The following is a 24,123-nucleotide window of genomic DNA, read 5'->3' on the forward strand; positions in this document are numbered from 1 at the left end:
TGATTCCACTGCGATGTTTTTAATGATGGTTTTAATGAAGAAATTATATTCGAACACAAAGAAAAAATGTTCGACACAACAACAGCTGTGAACTGCAACAACGGCTCAATTGAAAAACAATTTAACATCCTTTGCATGAGAACTTAACTTGCGTACACTTTTATATCGTCAAATAGGCGTTAATTACCTATTATCGAGGTGATTTGGCTTCACTTTGCTTTTAATTATACAAAGTAAAGAACATTCGCACATTATCAATGGTGAAGTCTTTCCTTTGACTTCAACTTTAAATGGCCTTTATGGTTCCACTAACGCAACTGAACAACAATGTACCACGCAAACATGGCCACGAAGGGCAACTATGACTCAGTCTTATTGGCGTCAGCAGGATTAATAACATTTCCAACAGATTGCAAAGCTTTGTATCCGAAAATTTCAAAATCACGCCTATATATTCCTTGCAGTCGTATAATATCTTCTCTTGGAACTTTCGAGTAATAGCGCTGCAAATCGTCCTTCGTTGATGTGAAATGAACAGGAGGGAATGAAACAAATTGATCGACACCCGTTTCATGTAAGACAAACGGGGCATCGTCCTCCAATGTCTCGTAATGTCCAATAAAATCAAAGTTTATGTTGCACGGATGACAGAGTGACTCGTAATGGCGCCAGTGCTCGTTGAGGCGGCCTCCTTTACTACTGACGTCGATCAGATACGTAACAAATTCCTGGAAAGTGATTTCCCCATTGTTGTCTGCTATGGTGCTCCCATTAGCACCCAGTCTTAGTCCGACAGATCGTTTGACTTTCTTCGCGTATTTTTTCCAGACATTGGTTTTCCTCGTGAATTTGTCTCTGTAGGCCGATAGCAGTCTCTCAAACGGCTCTCGAACGAAGAGAAACTTGTAATAGCTTTGTAAAATCGACCGTGCTTTGGCTTTCGAGTGAAAGCTTAGCAAGTTAAACCTCTGCTCGTGCACAGATTTGCTTTTAAGTCCAACTAGATGCGCCATGATTTTTTTCCATGTGGTGCAAGCGACTTTAGGAATATAACAATAGACAATCCTATGTTTGTTGTCCACTATGAAGTGATTCAGGCTCCTTGGCTGCAATACACTTTTTTTTGCCATTCTGCAATAGGCTGACACTTGGCGTTTCCGCTCCTGCTGTCTTGATGCCATGACGTTAGTGAGCTGAAAATGTAACAACATCATAACATCTAGTCGTTTTATTGTCCCACATGTCGAGAAGGAAAGCACACAAAACCGCGCGAAAACCACTCTCTTATGAGGCCGAGGAGACGCGGCGAGCGAGGCCCGCGCCTTTTCTCGGTCCTTGCGCGTTGCGTGTACGGGCATGTCGTCGTGATTTTCGTGCTCGCTCGAGTGCTCACCCATAACATTTGACTAACACTGAACGGAATGAAGGATTAATCCAGGACTAATATAGAGCGGTTTCGTCTAACTGTGGAAAGCTTTTACATTTTGGAGAACCTGCATTTTTCAGAACCTGTCAGGAGAGAAAACATTAATTTCTTGACGCAGCAACGAGCAGGCTTGGCGCCGGGCACAACATAAAGCAAAGTCGAAACCATTGAATAAAAGAAGTCATGAACTTAAATTTATAAAGTACTAATAAATAATCAACTCCTCCGAGTCTCATATGCAGGTGTGTAAGATATTCCGTACTCAAGATATCCGTCACAAAGTTTTACACACTCAAAATACCGTGAGTGGGCTCCGAAGTGTTTAGACTGCTAATCTCATGACTAGCCTTCTCCAGGTAATCTTGAAGTCGTGTGGTGTGAAAACTTCTATTTTCAATTTAAAAATTTTCAAACCAAAGGACGCAATCGAACTAAAAACTTGTCAAAAAAGTACATACCACTACTGGGTATTATCAGGCTATTATAGCGAATGCACTATATAAGAGAAAAGCCGAAGTACTGTATAGTCGGAAAACTGATATGCTAAATAACAACTTCTACTGACTTAACTCTTCAACTTTTCATTTGCAACTCCCATCAAACCTCGGAAAAGATCGGCCAGAAAATATGTCGATACGAAAATTGCCTCTTGAAAAACAATTCCCAGCTCATCCCCTCCCCCAAAAACGCATACTAAATCTCCCCGTATCATACCCCTACCCTCTCCCCTCCTTACCTCCACCGCAGTGTCCAATCGACCGTTTACCCTTGATCGTGTTTATTTCTATAAATACTGTGATTTCAGTAGTCTGTCATTTGAGTTTCCTGATAGTGGGTTTAACGCTTTTCTTACCTGCGCTAAATTTGACCTTTCTGATCCCGATGAAGTATCCTTGAATGCTAGAAAGGAATAACCTGCCAAGAAAATTAAATCCACTTAGAAATCCATCTCAAGGCGGGCCAGTACACCTCAAGTATAGATTACGTTGCTAGCGTTTCGGCTAACACATCTATTTACAGACTTGCAAAAAATCATAGATCATTATACCTTTTAGCCACGAGGAGACTGTATTTGACAATATATGTACAGGAGTTCTCTCACAAAGCTGTAGAATCTACATAAAAACAGTAATTACATCTCGGTGACCGAGACACTCGAGCATCGCTAATAATTCTTTACTGCAAAAATGCCTTCCCACTACAGTACGACTTCTTAAACGTAGAGAGTTTGCTGTGATTTTTGTTTAAAAAACTACAGTTTAATTTCAAACTTTCTTCTTTCCCTATGAATCTGTCCAATTGACCTATTCGCGTCTGAAATGAACAAAATTTCGGCAGATAAACGAACCTTTGCATTTTTGGTTAATTATTGTAATAACACTGAAAATTTGTCAGTTAGTTGTTCCTCAGAAAGCTCGACCCACATGTCAAAATTGATGTTGTTCTTCAATACTAGAGAATGAATGATAATACGAGAATGCTCATTGTGTCGGAATTCAGACAACAATTGGCAAAACTGGAATACTAGAATACTACCCTAGGTATAATTTGGCACCGGCTATACACATAACACATTGTAACAAGGGTACGATTGAAGCTTAACATGAACAGTTGGCAACTTCGGGTCAAACGGGACATAAAGTAACAATATTCCGTTGTGTTACCTTCAGTTTCAGTCGGTAAAGAAATTTCATGGCTGATACTCACATAGGCTCGATTTCCGCCGCTTTCTCGAGTCCGGTCTACTTTCCTCCCCGGCGAGAAGAGACGGCTGGACGAGTGAGGGGCAAAGCATGTCTGTGACGTAAATTCATAATTTAATTCTTGCGGCGCTTCAGGTGGCCGGAAATGTCATCTGATGACAATCATAGGCAGGCCCACATGAGGTCCACATGACGCCTACGGCTCGTAAAATGTGTGGCGCTTTCGCCACTTCTTCTTTTAATTTTGGCCCTCCAACCTATTTTGTTTCACATTGTTGTTAGGGAAGGACATTACATGTGTTCTATAGAAGAGTTTTTTTTTCTTTTTTTTTTTCTAAAAAAAAGTAGAGCAGAGCTGTTTGACTATGGTGTAGCTACTGTCATGGCAAAGGTCACACATATGTTGTATGGTGTGCGTGGTGTTGTCACCATGTTTATGTTTTGCTAGTTCGGTTTGCTTCGGCTCATTTAAAAATTTAATTTTGTCTGGCTTCACCAGAGACTGGTGTCGCTTCCCTTCAAGAAGACTGCCGTACACATCAATTTGACTGAATGCTTTGTTTCTTGAGATCGATGTTTGCGTTTATCCCTCTCTTCGTTGACTTTGTTTGTTATCTGACATTCTGGTACCACATGATTCAAATATAGATTCTAATGCATAAGGCTGTTGACTATTTCGCGTGTTGTATATGCCACTGTGGTTTAGATCAGGCAAGATTTCATCAGTTGACGGTATTTGGTTAAATGCCTCATTAACGCGATCGCACTTCATATCGCACAACTTCTTTGCTACTGCGAGAAAGCTAAGTTATGCAGCCTGCTCGATTCAGGCTGGTAGATTTCTTATTGGTTGAAATTAACAATGCCAAGTACACGAGTCCAGCCGTGAGTTCGGGCTGACGAGCGCGGGCTCCTTTCTCGAACAGCGGCTGGTAATCGAGCCTAATACTCACATCGATCGACCAAGTCGACTTTTGAAGGTCAGCCGAGAATTTTGCCAGTTAATTATTTTGAAAATCAAACCTCTCAGAAAAAGATTAAAACAAAATTCATGCCTTTCCGCAAACTCTATACAAAGGTCAGAGGCAGTCATTTAATATTCTCTCTTGCGGCTAATATAAATACATACATGCCTTTGATCCCTTTGCTAAACTGGGTTATTTTGTTTTATAAATTTCTTACCTTTAACTCTCTGTTTCTCAGATGAAATATATAGGCAAATTAATGAAAGACAGCCCAGAATTGCAATAGACATAAATAGCCTTTTATAGATCATCCTCATTGAGCTCTCGTACACCGCATCAAAAGGTTCTCAAATGGAAAGCAGTATAAACTTCGTGGCCCTAAAAGAACGATAATTGATTTTGAGATCCTGCATCTTTTATCTAAATTATTTTCCATTACAGGCTGCCCCGTTTACGCCCACCTTAGGCCTCGTGTACACTACGGCGGAGAAATTTGAAAACCCAGCTTTATTTCTACCGTTAGGCCTACCGTTCACACTAATCTGTCACGAAAAGGGAGCTCGTCGAAAACGCTCTTCCAAGAGGAGTAATTTGAAAACGCTGCTGGCTCTGCGTTTAAGTGAGCACGGGACTCACTTCAGTGGAAAACTGAACTTTCCGAAATCGATGACGTTGCGATAATCATGTGATTTCCCTGCGCGAGTTTTCCTCAAACACAAATCCAAAATGACCGGTGATTGTTGCGTTTTCAAATTTCTCCGGCGTAGCGTGGACGGTGCCTTACAAATTCCAAAGGCCTTTTGTGACTCCCAGTGTAAGGTGCAATCAGTGGTCAAAAAACCATGGGAAAGTGAGTTAATCCTTTCGAATTCCTTTATACTCTTGTTTTCTGATTGACAAGAGTCACTTAACTTTTCATCTGTAAGTGAAATTTTGTTCGCGCAGGAGAAATCCATGCTGTACTTGTGTAAGTGAAATTTGCAATGGTCTGTCTTACAAACACAAAAATCAATTAATAAAGGAAATTACCGTACCCAAATTCGCCACTTAACCAATAAGAATCCGCATCTACTGTCCTGATATCCTACGATATCGCAGACCTGATCTGATATGGACCGATTTATGTCGAATTCAGGTACAGTAAATGCTTTATCGCACCTTTTTGGCACGCTTCTGTGGTATATTATTAGGTTTATAACATAGATGAGATCGAAGAGGCACCGTGATAGGCGAAACCGACTAAACTCGGGTTACGATTTTTTGTTAGTTAGTATACCTGCCTGCTTAAACTAATTTAAAAAAATTGAGATGTGTATAGTAAAATATATCGCACTGACCACCAAACGCCTCTGGGATGGTAAGAACTGAATAAGTCAATCGATCTAAGAGTATTTATAGTGACCTAAACCTGGGTCTTGAGCGCTTGATTCTACTTCCTGCAATTCCAGCTAAACCACAAAGAAAACAATCTTCGGCAGGCGATGTCAAGCTTAAAAGATTTTAAAAGATTAGATCATTCTTGAAAGATTATTTCTTTTTTTTTTTAGAGTTTAGACACGTGAGGTACTTCTGGGGGTCATGCAGTCAACGTTTTGAAACCAAACACAAATGTGAAAAACACACGAACATTGATAGTTATACTCATATTGTCGATATGAATCGCCCGAATCGCTTTTTGAGCTACTCCATATTGAACCTGAGGAACGGTGCCTGTGACGAAGTGCAGTTTCAGTTTTTGAAACTTCCAGTACCTTTGGAAAGTAATCGAGTTTCTTAATTGACGTTACAATAGCCTTGTGGGACGAATAGCATGGTGATTTTCAAGTATCTTTGAAGATCAGTCTGTCACTACCAAATTAATTAACGCTCAGGGGAGACCGTAATACTCTTGGTAACTAGAATGAGAAACCTAACGGCATAAAGGATTTAGAGCGCCAAAGAGCAATGAAAGTCCAAGAAAACCGGCATCAGTATCATAAATATCGCACTATTGCTTCAAAGGCTAGATCCTAAGACGGGGTGATGCAACAAGAGAGAAAGAGAACGGGTTTGTCATAAGTCAGCGATATCTTTCTCTCTTACCTTTTTCTACCGCAGTAACTAACGACAAGCCCTAATAGAGTGTGCCAACTCACCCCGGTTGAATTCTGTATAGGACAATAAAGTATTACTCAGTAACACCTCAAAATGAAAAGAAAAAGACGTGAGTACTCTAAAATACGCAAATGTCTGATCATCACGATAGAGAGTCTTCGTTGGAAAATGTTTTCTCCGTTTGAATGATAAGCTACGTCACTGTTAGGGAGCTTTTAAAGGAGCTCAGTCACGGTTTGCGCATCTTGAAAAGTTTAGCCTCAATTTTTCAAATTCGTCGTTTGTAATCCGTGTCAATCTTCTCCATCCTTAGCCATCCTTGTTCCTTTGTGGTTTATCATTATCTCTTTGGCGTTTATCTATCTTATTAAACTGTTATTTTCAGGTTTCCTACCATTTAAAAGTAATTTTGTATGCGACCAAAATAACTCAAAATACCGTGACTTAGCTCCTTTAAGCAACGACGACGTCGAGGACGACGCCTAGTCAAAAATGAATATATATTTTACCAGCGAAATACGTGATTGTCTAGATCTCCTGATCTGTTCAGTACGCCAATGCCTGAAAACGTGCTCAGGCTAAATATGCAGTGACAGCGTTTAATTCCAAACGGAAATACAAGAAATTTCCCGTGTTTCTCATTTATAACATATTATTGCCTCTCTGTTTGTTACCGACTTCTTTACTGCTTTTCTTCCTTAGAAAACAACTACAGTCGGCTTCCTTCCTAGTTTTGTACATCAGAAAAAAAAAATGATAACAATATCGTCAAAAAGTTCTAGCTTTTAGCCATCATCAAACCAGCCAAACATCCAACAAACCAAAAGAAAAAACAAGTCGCATTCGTTTGCAAATAGATCAGAGCAACATTTTCAATCAAAACAAAGCGTGGATTAAGTTTCAAAGCGAAGAAAGGATTACGCCAAGTTTAAAAACATCTGCCGACCATTGACGATTAATACTTCTGATAAATTCAAAGAATTTTGACGATATTTTCAGTCAAAGTACGTAACAGTTCACTTGAATTAAATCCGTATAACAGTCAACTTGTTGGGTTCAAGCTTGAAAAGATGTAAAAATCACTGATAGCTTTGCGTGATCTCCACAGCTACTGATCGCGATATGTCGTGACTTGGTTGGTTTCGTTACATTTGTTGTAAACTGAATTTTCAATTCGCGAAAGTAAACAAATTTCATTATTTTGTTAGCTAGTGGTCATAAAAATTCAGTTCTTTACGTGAACAGAAAACAAAAACAATAAGTTTATGGTGTGCAGTTTTCCATAAATAGCGGTCGATTGTACCGGAACAAGGTTGTTTTGAGCACATGATTTGTAGTGAAAACGAAACCAAATTCGTCAAATGCACGAGATGATTTGAATAATGAACTCTTGAGTTTCGACAAGCCTTTCATGAAGATATGAAAAATACGGGAAAGTAGTTTAAATAAGCCTCGCCAACCGCTTAGAAGGCTTCGGTATTAAGTGTTTAAAACATACATCAGTCAGAGGTTTCATATCTGAAAAATGGTACAATACTCAGCAAGAGACGAAACAGATAAGCCTGTAAAACCTCACCTCTTGCAACGGGGTTACGTCCACAACATGCTAAAGATAGGTTTTTCTTTTCACTCGTTTCTCCAGTTACGTATTCGCGCTTCAGAGAACCGACGCAAGCTTTATATTAGACTTCCGTGAGACTTTCGTTCGGCGAGCCGAGATCAAGAACCATCGCCGAAATCAAGGCAGGTTGTAAGCCAGACGGCGAATTTATGCTAATAAGACAATGACAATGTGTAAGCAAGTCTTCGAGTTCAGCGCACACTCACCTTTATAACAAGATGAACCGATGATCTGTGTAATGAATTGCAGATGTCCTCTGATATATTGCGATGGATTACAAGGCCAAATTCCAAATGAGCGATGGTGGAGGTCTGGTGACGGGAACATCTCTTCGCTTCGATTCGTGCCAGGACATTGTTTTATATTTCTTCGTATAAAACGCTTCAGGCCATCAAAAATATAGAAGAGCAAGAGATAAAAGAATCCCTTAGTCATTGTAAATGGTTTGAACTGAGAGGTATCAAGGTTTCTCGTTATCAACTGTGGTCAAAGGCACTGGTTTGTAGATGGTCTCAATGGGGTAGTAGCTTCTATATACTGCTAACGGTTACTGAATATTTTGGCTTTTTTACGCGGCTGACGGCTAATTTATATTCTTTACGGCTCACAGAAATCTTAAAAATTAATTACGGTTATTTAAAAAAATTGTTAAAATTTAACTCTCATTGTTTAAGATGGTCAAAAATTTATTTTGATTACTGTAAAACATCAGTTAAGGTCTTAGCACCATTCCGGGCCCCCAAAAGGTATGATTATAAGAACTGTAGACTAATATAGCTTATAGGCCACAAGACAAAACACGAAAATAGGCCTCGGTGAAAAGAGATCTTGAAATCTCACTTTCATGGCTAAATTTTCTTCGGTTAATATTTTTACGGCTAACGGTTAAAATGTTTTCATCATTTCCCATAACGGCTAAATGACGTAAATCTCCGGCCCGTTTTACGGCAAACGTTTAATCCTATCGAGACCCTCTTTATAGAAATTGACGGCCGGGAAGCGATAACCAGTACTAGTCCTAAGACCATGAGATATAATTATTTTTGAAGTTGATCATATTACGTTTACTATAATTTTTTGATAGAATTAGAACTACATTTCTCCACCAGGCGCTACATTATCTTGGACAGAAGAAGAAGGGAAATGAACCCTTCCACCCCCTCTCACCTCAAATCAACGATGAATTCGTTCTCACACCAAAACGCGCCATTTTTCCATCGTTGAAATGTGACGCTTCGTATGTTACAACATACATCTTCAGAAGTGGTGGTTCTATTTTATTTTTAGGACAAAATTTCTGCGGGCAACTATAAGCCCAGATGTAGTTTTGAAGGTCTTAGTTTACAGTATATCCTTATTTTAATGTACGTTAAAAATGCATCACTAAAATATTCTGTTTGAGGCTAAACTACAGAAATGAAATCGACTTGTTCACACAATTCTTCTATATATAGTTTCTCCCTAGCTTGAGATATTCCATGGGCTTAGCCCATCACAACTTGGAGCAACCTTTCGTGGCACACACATTTAGTGAGGTAGAAACGGCTCATTTGAACTAATTAATGAAGAAAGAAAACAAGAAATTTATGTGCAGGTTAAACACGCATGGACAAGCCCATTGTTCTGAACTACCGCTAATTGTTCTGAACATTGTTTCCTCTACCATCGTATACGCCCCTTACGCTTAGTTGACATTTGACTGGTGCCTATTCGGGTATTGAATGCAATATCTATGTAACCTCTCTCTACGTGGCCATACCAAAACTGTCCCACAGATAGAGTTGTTTTATAAAATAATAATAATAATAATAATAAACCTTCTGGAGGTATAAGAGCACCTTAAAAAAAGGAGAGATTTCTCGATGTTAGTTCTATAAGCTAAATGCGATTTTGAGACGGCATTACCGCACTTTATATTGGCGGCTTTTTGGGAGAAAAAATATTCCCGTATTGCGGGGTTCGCGCTGTTATCGGCCGGTGAGGACGGTCAAGTCTCAGGGCCCAGTCAGACATACAATTGCAAGTCTTTTTCTACGCTCTCGACTTCAAGACCACAATAAATCAAGACCACAATAAATAATTGCAATTACCAGTGTGGCCCGGGTTCGATTCCGGCCCGGTGCCATATGTGGGTAGAGTTTGTCGTTGGTTCTTCCCTTGCTCCAGGGGTTTTCCTCTGTGTTCCTCGGTTTTCCTCCCTCCAAACATGTCAAAATTCCACCTCGTCCAGGATAGAGGACCTGCATGAAAATCAGCTAAGGTTGATGTGGCGTTCTCTCTAAATATTGTAAATATATGGGCGTACCTTGGTATGGGTGGGTTTGCCGAAACCGGGAGAAATCGGGAGCATACCAACCTGGCCAATATCAGCCATCATCAAAAAGAAAACTCTCGTGATTAGCTTTTTTTTTTTCTGTTTTTTGTTTTTGTTTTTGTTTTTTTCATTTTAAAACTCGTGCACCAATAAACGTACTGTTTGTGTGAAGTTAGTTGTCATTTCTAATGAAAATTTCAATGATGAGCTGAGACATCTGGTCCGAGAAAATTCTTCCAATATAAATCGATGGTATCGGTAGCAATCAAAATAAATCACACATTTTATGAAACAAATCTGTGTGTTCTTTCTTGTTCAATTCAGATCTACCGAATTTTATCAATTAACGACTGAGATATCTACCGATCTTTATCGACTGATCATCAACAAATAAGCTTCCCTGTTTTTGTACTTCATGTGGTATGCACAAAAAGCCATTCGATGTTGTGATAAAACTTGTGAAAATTAGCGAAACGATTAATTTGGTTTTCCTAATTTTTTCATTTATTTTAGAAATTCTGCTGTTGTAACAAGTATAGCCAGAAGTCAATTAAGTGACTAGTAAAACTGTAGACTGCGAGCGGTCTCCCGTTAGTTCGAAAATCCGAGCTCGCATGTCACGCTCGCACGTTCGGCTTGTTTTGCGTTCTTTCCCATGGATTCCCGAGCAAAAGAGAGAGTGCTCACAGTCAGTCTAGTAAAGCTGAAGAATACCGCTCTCGTCTGCAATGCGGACCTTTTTTTTATGAAAAGAGTAATCATCCATTAATTAATGTCAATCATCACACAGAGGAAATCTACGGATTTGCTCATAGAGCACTTTGATTATCTTTTCTTTTGTTTGTTTATTTCGTGTGCGTCACGCATACAGGTCAGCATGTATATCGCTGGCTCAGATTTGCATTCCGAACAACGATGAAGATGAAGATTTCGCCATGTTTGTCACGTCCCACGAAAGAAGGTCTATTTTGACACTGAATTATTTACTTCTCGTGGTCCTGGGATGTTTGGTGTCAATCTCAAACCAATGTGTCGAGAGCAGTAATTGTAAAAATGGTTACTGCAGAGCGGGCATGTGTATTTGCAATCCTGGTTGGTGGGGTAGTCTTTGTCAGTTTTGTCGACTCAGGTGAGCGAGAAAACGGAATATTTCGCAATTCATCATGAACGCAATTGCTGTACATCAGTTACGTGCTACTTGAAATCGCTCGTTACCAGAAATTATTGTCATTATTAATCTGAACGTTGTTGTCGTTGATCCATTCAGACTTGTGTAAATCAGTTGTGCTGGACATTTTTTTCCTTTTATAATTGTAAATGGCATTTTTATTCTCCGTTTTCAAATGGTATGGGTAACTTGAAATTTGTTAATGACAATTACGTAAGCTTACATCTCTAATTTTGCTAAATTGAAATATAAACTTTGTGTAGGTGAAATTTTAATCGTAATCGCAGAGAATCATAATTTTTTACCGTCGCATCTTGAGATAAGCTTATATAAACCTAATTTGGTAATCAAATTTGACAGCTGAATTTGAGGACTGTACACACTTTCCTGCTGTTTTGAGTTACCTACAGAAAACTTGGTCCCAGTTGTTCAAAAGGTGGATAACATTATCCACCAGATTGATCGCTGGATGAATGTTAACAAGACAAACCATGCTATCCACTGGATAGTGATTTATCCGGTGGATAGCGTTATCCACCTTTCGAACAACCTGGGCTAAATAATCTTTACAGCTTTTTTGAACCAACTATTGACTAATGACACAATTTTAAAGTATGCAAGAGCTTGCTTTGCCTAAGATGCGTTTTCAGTATATTTGACTTCTGATGTGACCGATGGAAAGGATTCAAGCCCCCCCCCCCGCCCCCCCCCCCCCCACACACACAACAACAACTCATTCCACTGCGATGCACTGTGGTTTTAATCAAGGAATTATATTTGAACACAAAGAAAAAATGTTCGACACAACAACAGCTGTGAACTGCAATATAACGGCTTAATTGAAAAACAATTTAGCATCCTTTGCATGAGAACTTAACTTTCGTACACTTTTACATCGACAAATAGGCGTTAATTAACTATTATCGAGGTGATTTGGCTTCACTTTGCTTTTAATTATACAAAGTAAAGAACATTCGCACATTATCAATGGTGAAGTCTTTCCTTTAACTTCAACTTTTAATGGCCTTTATGGTTCCACTAACGCAACTGAACAACAATGTACCACGCAAACATGGCCGCGAAGGGCAACTATGACTCAGTCTTATTGGCGTCAGCAGGATTAATAACATTTCTAACAGATTGCAAAGCTTTGTATCCGAAAATTTCAAAGTCACGCCTATATATTCCTTGCAGTCGTATAATATCTTCTCTTGGAACTTTCGAGTAATAGCGCTGCAAATCGTCCTTCGTTGATGTGAAATGAACAAGAGGGAATGAAACAAATTGATCGACACCCGTTTCATGTAAGACAAACGGAGCATCGTCCTCCAATGTCTCGTAATGTCCAATAAAATCAAAGTTTATGTTGCACGGATGACAGAGTGACTCGTAATGAAGCCAGTGCTCGTTAAGGCGACCCCCTTTGCTGTTGACGTCAATCAGATACGTAATGAATTCTTGGAAAGTGATTTCTCCATTGTTGTCCGCTATGGTGTTCCCATTAGCACCCAGTCTTAGTCCGACAGATCGTTTGACCTTCTTCGCGTATTTTTTCCAGATATTGGTTTTCTTCTTGAATTTGTTTCTATAGGCCGATAACAGTCTCTCAAACGGTTCTCGAACGAAGAGAAACTTGTAATAGCTTTGTAAAATCGACCGTGCTTTGGCTTTCGAGTAAGAACTGAGCAACTTAAACCTCAGCTCGTGCACGGATTTGCTTTTAAGTCCAACTAGATGCCCCATGGTTTTTTTCCATGTGGTGCTGGCGACTTTAGGAATATAACAATAGACAATCCTATGTTTGTTGTCCACAATGAAGTGATCCAGACTCCTTCGCTGTAACGTACTTTTTTTTGCCGTTTTGCAATAGGCTGACACTTGGCGTTTCCGCTCCTGCTGTCTTGATGCCACGACGTTAGTGAGCTGAAAATGTAACAACATCATAACATCTAGTCGTTTTATTGTCCCACATGTCGAGAAGGACAGCACGCAAAACCGCGCGAAAACCACTCTCTTATGAGACCGAGGAGACGCGGCGAGCGAGGCCCGCGCCTTTTCTCGGTCCTTGCGCGTTGCGTGTACGGGCATGTCGTCGTGATTTTCGTGCTCGCTCGAGTGCTCACTCATAACACCTGACTAACACTGAACGGAATGAAGGATTAATCTAAGACTTATATATAGAGCGGTTTCGTCTAACTGTGGAAAACTTTTACATTTTGGAGAACCTGCATTTTTCAGAGTCTGTCAGGAGAGAAAACATTAATTTCTTGACGCAGCAACGAGCAGGCTTGGCGCCGGGCACAACATAAAGCAAAATCGAAACCACTGAATAAAAGAAGTCATGAAATTAAATTTACAAAATACTAATAAGAAATCAACTCCTCCGAGTCTCATATGCAGGTGTGTGAGATATTACGTGCTCAAGATATCCGTCACAAACTTTTACACACACTAAGGAGCTCAACTTTTAAACGCCATATATGTGAAATTAATGGCTGTAATTAATGAAAACAGTTGGAATTTACTTGTTACTTAAAGCGTTTAGATCTTTCTCATAAAGCAGTGAGCATTCCTATAAACAATTTTCCTAACACGTTAACGAAGTTTGCGCATCTTCAAAATTAAGCCTGAATTTTTCAAGTTCGCCTTTTGCAATCCGTGTTTTGTTTTTTCCATTCTTAACTATTCTTGTTTCTTTTTGGTTTATCATTATCTCTTTGGTGTTTTTCTATCTTAGTAAACTATTATTTTCAGGTTTCCTACCATTTAAAGGTAATTTTGTACGTGGCCAAAATAACTCCGAGTGGAGTCCGAAGTGTTTAGACTGCTGATCTCATGACTAGCCTTCTCCAGGTAATCTTGAAGTCGTGTGTCAAAAAAAGTACATACCACTACTGGGTATTATCAGGCTACTATAGCGAATGCACTATATAAGAGAAAAGCCGAAGTACTGTATAGTCGAGAAGCTGATATGGTAAATAACAACTTCTAATGACTTAACTCTTCAACCTTTCATTTGCAAATCCCATCAAACCTCAGAAAAGATCGGCTAGAAAATTTGTCGTACCCCTACCCTCTCCCCTCCTTACCTCCACCGCAGTGTCCAATCGACCGTTTACCCTTGATCGTGTTTATTTCTATAAATACAGGAGCCATAATCGGGGACGGAGACCGCAAGTCTCGGGATTCGTGCGCACCTATGATATGGGACAATTTTTCTATTTTTAGAACAAATTGCGCCATCCCGACGTCATATATCCGCGCGGATTCACGCACATGTCAGGGGCTCTCGCGTGGATGTTGTCACGTTGCGTGATCAAATGGTGAGAGTTGAGAGATTCTCTTGCGTATTTTTCACAGCGATGGCAGGGAATAAGGCAGGGAATACGAACCAGGGCGCTTATATGTGGTTTTATGCTCTGAGCTAACTGAAAAGGTGGGTTTTTCAGGGTCGAAAACAAGACTTCAATCTCGCGCTGGGAATGAATAATAAGATCTGCTCACGCTAGTTGTAAGCTTACGCGTGTGCTTAAGAATATAGCAAGAAAACTCTCTACTCTGGTATCCAGTTAATTTGTGAGTTTCTCAGACAATGGTTAATCATAACCAAAACCTGTTTTGATGGTTTCTTATTGTCTCTGCTTGCTTGGTGAGTTTGCAAAAGTTTTTGAAAGGAAAGTCTGACGCGTACAATGAGCTCATTTGCATAGTGCATGCAGCTCGTGCACTTTCAAGTCCGAGTCGGTGTTTTCAATTGTCAACAAATCTTGACAAAGATTCCTTTCGTTATCTTTTGTGCTGAGATGCTGCAACAAATTTCACGAATGCAAAAAAGGCTACTAACATCATGTGTGTTTCTTCAACATAAGCATAGTGAAGTTTTACAATGCGAAAATGAAAATAGACAAGGAGTTTTGATAAGTCGATCATCTAAATCGAAATCGTTATTCCAAGTTGATTAAAGAAAGCGTCATCGTAACTTTGCTGATTGCTTCTGCTTTATTCACATATTTTCAGCTTAGCTTTTAATATGTTCTCAAACATTTATCAATCTTAAACATATTTAGAAACTATAGAGCTATTGTTTGAGTTCGATGTACGCTTTCACACGAAAGTGCGGCGGAAGTACAATTTGTCATGTTTACTGACTGTACAAAACACGCATCGGCGGGCGCTCTCATTCATCGACAACAGAGAATTTACTGGATTTTTACACGAATAAAACTGAGCAGTATCTCCGGACGTAAAGTTATTAAGCCTTGATGAAACATCAAGCGTTGCTTACAATTCAAGCGAAACTCAAACTAGCAATTATTTTGTTTTACTTTTCGGTCGCGATAGACTGACAAATTCCTCGCAAGCGTGTGGAGAGGAGCTAGGAAACTATGAAGTCCTGAAGCTCTGCTATATCTAAATATATCCAGCTAGTTTTTTCCTGTGTAATGGAAAAGCTGTTAACCTTCAACATATGTGAAATTTAAAGTGGAGTAATGTACAGCTCATGTAGCCTGCAGAGCAGGCGAGATTTTTTCGAGCGAGCGCTCACATCGTAAAAAGTTTAGCCGCCATCTTGAATTTTTCATGCAGTGGAAGACTGGGGAGAGAAAGAAAGTTTTACCAAGGGGGTGAATGATAGGCGGTCTAACATGGCGGTGTAAAAAGGCGGTCGCAAGGTTGTAACGCTAACTCGCCCCAATAAGACGCCTGCACTGCAGGCTACAGCTCATGTAAAAGAAGCATCAGTTGGAACACAACTTGGTCAGCGATATATATAAGCTTACAGCGGAACATACCTAAATTCGACACTGTCTTACTTCACTCAAACTGGAGCAGCTTACGACGAAAATACTTAAGCAAAATTCCAACAGACGTAAACTCGTTGAGTTGTGGGGCAAAAACATGAAACATTTCGGGAGTTTCGGACGCCATTTCCCCCGCGCGACATCCGCAAAAATCCTCGCAGCATGTACGCGCGTGTGCCGCAGGTGATGGCGCAATTTGTTCTAAAAATAGAATTATTGTCCCATATCATGGGGACAACCCCAATACTTGAAATGGCGCGCGCTTACGGTCTCCGTCCCCGATTATGGCTCCTGATAAATACTGTGATTTCAGTAGTCTGTCATTTGAGTTTCCTGATAGTGGGTTTAATGCCCTTCTTACCTGCAATAAATTTGACCTTTCTGATCCCGATGAAGTATCCTTGAATGCTAGAAAGGAATAACCTGCCAAGAAAATTAAATCCACTTAGAAATCCATCTCAAGGCGGGCCAGAACACTTCAAGTATAGATTACGTTGTTAGCGTTTCGGCCAACAGATCTATTTACAGACTTGCAAAAAGTCATAGATCATTATACCTATTAGCCACGAGGAGACTGTATTTGAGAATATATGTACAGGCGTTGTCTCACAAAGCTGTAGAATCTACATAAAAACAGTAATTACATCTCGGTGACCGAGACACTCGAGCATCGCTAATAATTCCAACTACAGTACGACTTCTTAAACGTAGAGAGTTTGCTGCGATTTTTGTTTACAAAACTACAGTTTAATTTCAAACTTTCTTCTTTCCCTACGAATCTGTCCAATTGACCTATTTGAACAAAATTTCGGCAGAAAACTTTTGCATTTTTGGTTAATTACTGTAATAACACTGAACATTTGCCAGTTAGTTGTTCCTCAGAAAGTTCGACCCACTTGTCAAAATTGATGTTGTTCTTCAATACTAGAGAATGAATGATAATAGGACAATGTTCATTGTGTCGGAATTCAGACAACAATTGGCAAAACTGGAATACTAGAATACTACCCTAGGTATAATTTGGCACCGGCCACACACATAACACATTGTAACAAGGGTACGATTGAAGCTTAACATGAACAGTTGGAAGCTTCGGGTCAAACAGGACATAAAGTAATAATATTTCGTTGTGTTACCTTCAGTTTCAGTCGGTAAAGAAATTTCATGACTGATACTCACATCGATCGACCGAAGTTCTCAGTCGACTTTTCAAGGTCAGCCGAGAACTTTGCCAGTTATTTTGAAAATCAAACCTCTCAGAAAAAGACTGAAACAAAATTCATGCCTTTCTGCAAACTCTATACAAAGGTCAGGGACAGTCATTTAATATTCTCTCTTGCGGCTAATATAAATACATATGCCTTTGATCCCTTTGCTAAACTGGGTTATTTTGTTTCATAAATTTCTTACCTTTAACTCTCTGTTTATCAGATGAAATATATAAGCAAATTAATGAAAGACAGCCCAGAATTGCAATAGACATAAATAGCCTTTTATGGATCATCCTCATTGAGCTCTCGTACACCGTATCAGAAGGCTCTCAAATCGAAAGCAGTATGAACTTCGTGGCCCTAAAAGAACAATTGATTTTAAGATCCTGTATCTTTTATCTCAATTATTTTCCATTACATTATTTACGCCCGCCTTAGGCCTCGTGTACACTACGCCGGAGAAATTTCAAAACCCAGGTTTATGTCTACGGTTAAGCCTACCGTTCACACTAATCTGTCACGAAAACGGAGCTTTTCGAAAACGCTCTTCAAACCGGAGTAATTTTGAGAAGGCTGGCTATGCGTTTTAGTGAGCACGGAAAACATTTTGAAAACGGAGCTTTCCGAAATCGATGACGTTGCGATAATCATGTGTTTTTTTCAAATTTCTCCGGCGTAGTGTGGACGGAAAACATTTTATGCGTTTTCAGAGTGAAACCTCCGGTTTCAAATTTCTCCGGGAGGGGGACATGGGGGGTTCTGAACACCGCAACACCGCCAAAAAAAATTAACGAACACCGCATCACCGCAAGAAAAGTCAACGAAATACCGTCACCGCAACACGTATTTTTAGCGCCATGAAACGAATCATCTACACTTAAAATAATACTTTTACACCTCAACAATTTTCCACAAAATAAATACATCACTACGCTTTTCATTTCGCATATGTCGATACTGCTGATGCCTGAAGCCCAATCGAATCTTGACTGAAAGTATTGCTTTCCCGAGCTAGCTGCGTTTACGTTCGATATCGATAATCGTTTGAAAAAATAGAAGGTCAAGAAAGTCGCAGGACCTTGGAGCGGGTATAGACCGGTATCAGAATGACCTATAGACGAAGCCGAATAGCAAAAGAAAAAATTAGCAAACGTGTGTAATTTACAAAACTTTCTTAGCTTAAAAAGCCTTGTCTCTTCCTTGCCGACTCGACATCTGAATATATTTTGTGGCTGGCAGTTTTCGCCACCTTTTTCATTTTTCATGGAAAAAAAGCTGCGCAATCAATGATTAACACATTATATTCGGCCTTGGTGTTTCCAGAATTTCCAGGATTGTTTCTGTCCTCGCTCCTCCACGTGTCTACCCAGCATTGAGCTCCAGGTGGCAGAGGTCGAGTTACTTGTCAAGTTACGTATAAATGAAAATAGCTTCGGATTGGCAGCCGAAGGATATTGAAGACTGACCAGTGATGGTCTGTATTTTGTTACAAATGGTTAACCTCAATGGTACGTGTTTGTCATTGATTAGCATGGATTAACGAAGTTTACATGCTAACTTTAGCTAACCTTAGGTCAAATTTAGGTTTGAGAAAGGTTAATCAAAAAGCCCCAGCACCGCAAACAATTTCATTTCACCGAACACCGCAGCGTGAAAAACACAAACATCGCACACCGTAGGGTTTGAGATCACCGCAACACCGCAACACCGCAAATTCCCATGTCTCCCGCCTCCGGCGTAGCGTGCACGGAAACTTTTCATGCGTTTTCATGCGTTTTCAGAGTTTACATGCGAAATTTAGGTCAAATTTAGGTTTGGGAAAGGTAAATCAGAAAACCCCAGCACCGCAAGCAATTTCATTTCACCGAACACCGCAGCGTGAGAAACACAAACATCGCGCACCGTACGGTTTGAGATCACCGCAACACCGCAAGTTGAGATTTTATTTACGGCATCAACGCATTAAAAAAACATCAACATGGCAACACCGCAAATCCCAATGTTCCCCTCCGCAAAAGTCGAGGTCGCATGTGAACATGTCGCGTGTTGAGAGATTTTGACCCTTATGTAGACAAAACCTCACAGAAATTTCTCATGTGTGACCCGGGTCTAAGCCTCGCCAACCGCTTAGAAGGCTTCGGTATTTTAATACTTAAAAGTGTTTAAAACATACATCAGTCAGAGGTTTCATATCTGAAAAATGGTACAATACCCAGCAAGAGACGAAATAGATAAGCCTATAAAACCTCACCTCTTGCAACGGGGTTACGTCCACAACATGCTAAAGATGGGTTTTTCTTTTCACTCGTTTCTCCAGTTACGTATTCGCGCTTCAGAGAACCGACGCAAGCTTTATATTAGACTTCCGTGAGACTTTCGTTCGGCGAGCCGAGATCAAGAACCATCGCCGAAATCAAGGCAGGTTGTAAGCCAGACGGCGAATTTATGCTAATAAGACAATGACAATGTGTAAGCAAGTCTTCGAGTTCAGCGCACACTCACCTTTATAACAAGATGAACCGATGATCTGTGTAATGAATTGCAGATGTCCTCAGCTGATATATAGGGATGGATTACAAGGCCAAATTCCAAATGAGCAATGGTGGAGGTCTGGTGGCAGGAACATCTCTTCGCTTCGATTCGTGCCAGGACACTGTTTTATATTTCTTCGTATAAAACGCTTCAGGCCATCAAAAATATAGAAGAGCAAGAGATAAAAGAATCGCTTAGTCGTTGTAAATGGTTTGAACTGAGAGGTATCAAGGTTTTGCGCCCCGAAACACGTGATGTGGCATCGCGTGTTTCGGGGCACAAGTAAGTGAACGGATCATTTTGCAATTTATGTGCGTTAGCTGTTGGGCCAAAAGAAAGTAGTAGTGAAAACCCACAGAACGATAACTCGCCGAAATCGCGTTAGATCGGCCCGAGGAGCTGGCAAACAACAAAGAATACAACACAGCAACAGGGTAAGTAGATTATATTCACAAAATATAAGAATGATTGGCTTTTCAAGCAAAGCCGTTACATTACCATACAAACCTTTATAAATTCAAACCGTTGTAACACAACACCTCCATATGCTGCAAGGCGAGAGTCATGTTTCGCCTGGTTAAAAACGGTCATTATGTAATAGTACATGCCATATGTCACGTTAACCTGAACGTTCGCATAAAAAGGGGAAAAAAAGGATAACATTGAGAGCTTGGGCTGCCTGTGGTTGGTAGATGGTCTCAATGGGGTGGTAGCTTCTACTGCTAACGGTTACTGAATATTTTGGCTTTTTTACGCGGCTAACGGCTAATTTATATTCTTTACGGCTCACAGAAATCTTAAAAATTAATTACTGTTATTTAAAAAAAATTGTTAAAATTTAACTCTCATTGTTTAAGGTGGTTAAAAATTTATTTTGATTACTGTAAAACATCAGTTAAGGTCTTAGCATCATTCCGGGCCCCAAAAAGGTATGATTATAACAACTGCAGACTAAGATAGCTTACAAGCCACAAGAAAAAACACGAAAATAGTTCCCAGTGAAAAGAGATCTTGAAATCTCACTTTCATGACGGTCAAATTTTCTTCGGTTAATATTTTTACGGCTAACGGTTAAAATGTTTTCATTTTTCCCATAACGGCTAAATGACCTATATTTCCGGCCCGTGTTACGGCTAACGTTTAATTCTATTGAGACCCTCTTTATAGGAGTTAACGGCCGGGAAGCGATAACCAGTACTAGTCCTAAGACCATGAGATATAATTATTTTTGAAGTTGATCATATTACGTTCACTATAATTTTTTGATAGAATTAGAACTACATTTCTCCACCAGACGCTACATTATCTTGGACAGAACAAGAAGGGAAATGAACCCCTCCACCCCCTCTCCCCTCAAATCAACGATGAATTCGTTCTCACACCAAAACGCGCCATTTTTCTATTGTTGAAATGTGGGGGGGGGGGGGGGGGGGAGAGGAGGAGGAGGGAGTAGTTGTCTTAAACGTTATTTAATTGTCCAAGATTGTAGCTCCTTCACGGCTTCTTACAAAACCTCCTTGGCACCACTCTAATGATATTGACAAGAACGTGATCGCAAACACACAAACACAAAATACGTCTCGAGTCCGGTCACCAGCGTGGTCGCATTAAAGGCGCGGTTTTTAATTGGAAAATGGTTGTCTTAGCTTATATTCGGGACAGAGTAAAGTGGCAGTAATAACGAGGTGGCGGTATAAACGGGTTGGCCGTAAGGAAGGGTTTCACCCTAGTAAGTTAAGACGAGGACTTGAGTTATTCACTCTCGTATCATATACAATCATAACGACCTTTCCCACTGTCGCTGAGTTTGTAGACTGCAAAACAGTCGTCAGTTTTTTGCGAACGCGAGCGACGGTCAATATTCGAACAGCCCCACGGGCGTGTGAGGCTCGCGCGCTTCACACGCGAGGATCGCGCTTACGGCGCTTCGGACCTTCCGAAAACGTCTGAAAACGACTGTTTTGCAGTCTACTGAGTTTCTAACTCTTTGTCATTCGCACTCCTCCTTCTTCTTTAGGAAGGAAAAGAAAACAAACAGCGGTCACAAACATTACAAATAAACAAAAAAAAAATGCATGGTCTAAATAACTTCACTGTATTAACTTGACGCTTCGTATGTTACAACATACATCTTCAGAAGTGGTGGTTCTATTTATTTTTAGAACATAAAATTTCTGCGGGGAACTATAAGCCCAGATGTAGTTTCGAAGGTCTTGGTTTACAGTATATCCTTATTTTAAGGTACGTTAAAATTGCGTCACTAAAATATTCTGTTTGAGGCTAAACTACAGAAATGAAATCGACTTGTTCACACAATTCTTCTATATATAGTTTCTCCCTAGCTTGAGATATTCCATGGGCTTAGCCCATCACAACTTGGAGCAACCTTTCGTGGCACACACATTTAGTGAGGTAGAAACGGCTCATTTGAACTAATTAATGAAGAAAGAAAACAAGAAATTTATGTGCAGGTTAAACACGCATGGACAAGCCCATTGTTCTGAACTACCGCTAATTGTTCTGAACATTGTTTCCTCTACCATCGTATACGCCCCTTATGCTTAGTTGACACTTGACTGGTACGTATTCGGGTATTGAATACAACATCTATGTGACCTCTTTCTACGTGTTATCAAAACTGTCCCACAGATAGAGTTGTTTTATAAAAAAGAAAAAAAAAATAATAATAATAATAATAAACCTCCTGGGGGTATAAGAGCACATTAAAAAAAGTCCTGAGAGATTTCTCGATGTTAGTTCTATAAGCTAAATGCGATTTTGAGACGGCATTACCGCACTTTATATTGGCGGCTTTTTGGGAGAAAATATATTTCCGCATTGCGGGGTTCGCGCTGTTATCGGCCGGTGAGGACGGTCAACTCTCAGGGCCCAGTCAGACATACAATTGCAAGTCTTTTTCTACCTTCTCGACGTCGTTGCTTAAGGTTCTTACTGGCGAAAATAAGACCACAATGAATAATTACAACACTGACCCCGCCCCTCGCTAAGATCATACCAGCGCTAATCTTACCACTTGGATGGTCCGCCAGTATCCTGTATCTTCCCTTATTTTTTTTTATTTTACTCGTGCCATGCAACAACACCACAAAAAGTTTCTTTTACTGACAAGAATTTCCAGAAACCGATACTTTTCTGGGATTGTTCACGCTGGCTATTTCTCAGAATTATGCTGGCTAGGACGTCTGAACGAAACCACGGTGGCGGACGCAATCAGGTTTTCATACAGAGCAAATCCAAAGGCAGCCGTCGTGACTTGAGCGACAATTTTCGCATTCAGCGGAGCCGAAAATTCTAGTCGTTTTTATTGCAAAGTGATTAGTAGTCATCTCCCTACAAACGCCGCAAAAGAATTCCTCTCGCAATGCAAGCAGCGCCCTACATTAACTCGAACGCACTTGTATTTACAGGAAACGCCGATTTACGCGGCGTATATAAACTTAACGGTCAATTTCCTTTGACTCCACAGACGGTGTAGACGGTTAGCGTCTGATGAGGAAAGAAGAGTAGAACGTGGTTCTTTTCCCTGGTAGTCGGGGGTGGGGGGGGGGGGGGGGGCTCCCATACAAAAAGAACCGGGGTGCTCGTCGGAAATTTTGAAAAAATCTCTCAGAGGTACCAAGATCCTGTTTTGTGGGCGTTTTTTACACCTAAGAGGTACCAATTTTAAAACAGCACATTATCTCCGGCTTCACCTAAAAGGTACCTTGGACCTTTTGAGGCTGAACACCCTCGAGGTACCAAAACCACTTTTTTAACTCCTAAAAGGTACGAGGAGCATCCCTGTCCTTTATATATGGGAGTTTTTTTCCCCGTTTTTTTTTTCTACAAAGACGTTAGTTTATTCCACTCTTATATTTCCTCTATTTTTTTTTTCACTAGAAGGCCTGTAATAAATCCACGCGTGCCTCGTGCGAGACGTGCCAGATGTGATCTAGCCATGAGAGCAAAAAGCAGTGCGTGAGAAAGGATAACATTGAATGTGTGACGTGTAATTGATTATCTAATCATGTCAATCCAGTTATTTTCGTTTTCGACTAGCGTAAATTGCGTAAGCAAAGCAAGGAAGGGTTGTAGTGGTGGATCAGATCATGCATGATTTTATCGATTTATAACGGAAATGCGATATTGTTGTTCTTTAGTGAGTTAAAAAGCATCGAAGTATTTTGTCGATAATAACTAAAATGAATTCCCACAAGAGTCACCGTCTCTTGATTCCCACATTCACGAGAAAACTGATCTATAGACAAGAAAAAAGAGAAACGAAGC

At 40.1% G+C, this 24,123-nt stretch overlaps 2 protein-coding genes across 10 annotated transcripts; both read right to left on the reverse strand.

Annotated features, from left to right (window-relative positions):
- Positions 1 to 14: 14 nt before the first annotated feature.
- On the reverse strand, positions 15 to 8,097 carry LOC110045701 (carbohydrate sulfotransferase 11-like). Of its 7 annotated transcripts, none has more exons than XM_089292766.1 (5): positions 8,016 to 8,092; positions 6,177 to 6,241; positions 4,312 to 4,472; positions 2,280 to 2,341; positions 15 to 1,193 (listed from the first exon to the last, which is right to left on the reverse strand). In XM_089292766.1, exons 3-5 carry the CDS (start codon positions 4,409 to 4,411, stop codon positions 360 to 362), a joined length of 996 nt encoding a protein of 331 aa, XP_089148892.1. In that variant the 5' UTR covers positions 4,412 to 4,472; positions 6,177 to 6,241; positions 8,016 to 8,092; the 3' UTR covers positions 15 to 359. The 7 variants fall into 7 exon arrangements, with proteins under 7 accessions (XP_089148892.1, XP_089148875.1, XP_089148900.1 ...); XM_089292749.1 differs by having other exon boundaries at positions 7,765 to 8,089; XM_089292774.1 differs by lacking the exon at positions 6,177 to 6,241 and having other exon boundaries at positions 8,016 to 8,097.
- Positions 8,098 to 12,027: 3,930 nt separating this feature from the next.
- On the reverse strand, positions 12,028 to 20,275 carry LOC149118262 (carbohydrate sulfotransferase 11-like). 3 transcript variants are annotated; one of them, XM_089292795.1, is made up of 4 exons: positions 19,807 to 20,275; positions 17,504 to 17,664; positions 16,455 to 16,516; positions 12,028 to 13,214 (listed from the first exon to the last, which is right to left on the reverse strand). In XM_089292795.1, the coding sequence occupies exons 2-4, from the start codon at positions 17,601 to 17,603 to the stop codon at positions 12,381 to 12,383; spliced, it is 996 nt and encodes a 331-aa protein (XP_089148921.1). In that variant the 5' UTR covers positions 17,604 to 17,664; positions 19,807 to 20,275; the 3' UTR covers positions 12,028 to 12,380. The 3 variants fall into 3 exon arrangements, with proteins under 3 accessions (XP_089148921.1, XP_089148912.1, XP_089148919.1); XM_089292786.1 differs by having other exon boundaries at positions 19,556 to 20,275; XM_089292793.1 differs by lacking the exon at positions 19,807 to 20,275 and having other exon boundaries at positions 17,504 to 19,450.
- Positions 20,276 to 24,123: the final 3,848 nt, after the last annotated feature.

Source organism: Orbicella faveolata, unplaced genomic scaffold (genome assembly GCF_042242905.1).
Source record: "Orbicella faveolata isolate gen_17 unplaced genomic scaffold, um_ofav_v1 contig_1, whole genome shotgun sequence".
Taxonomy (NCBI): domain Eukaryota; kingdom Metazoa; phylum Cnidaria; class Anthozoa; order Scleractinia; family Merulinidae; genus Orbicella; species Orbicella faveolata.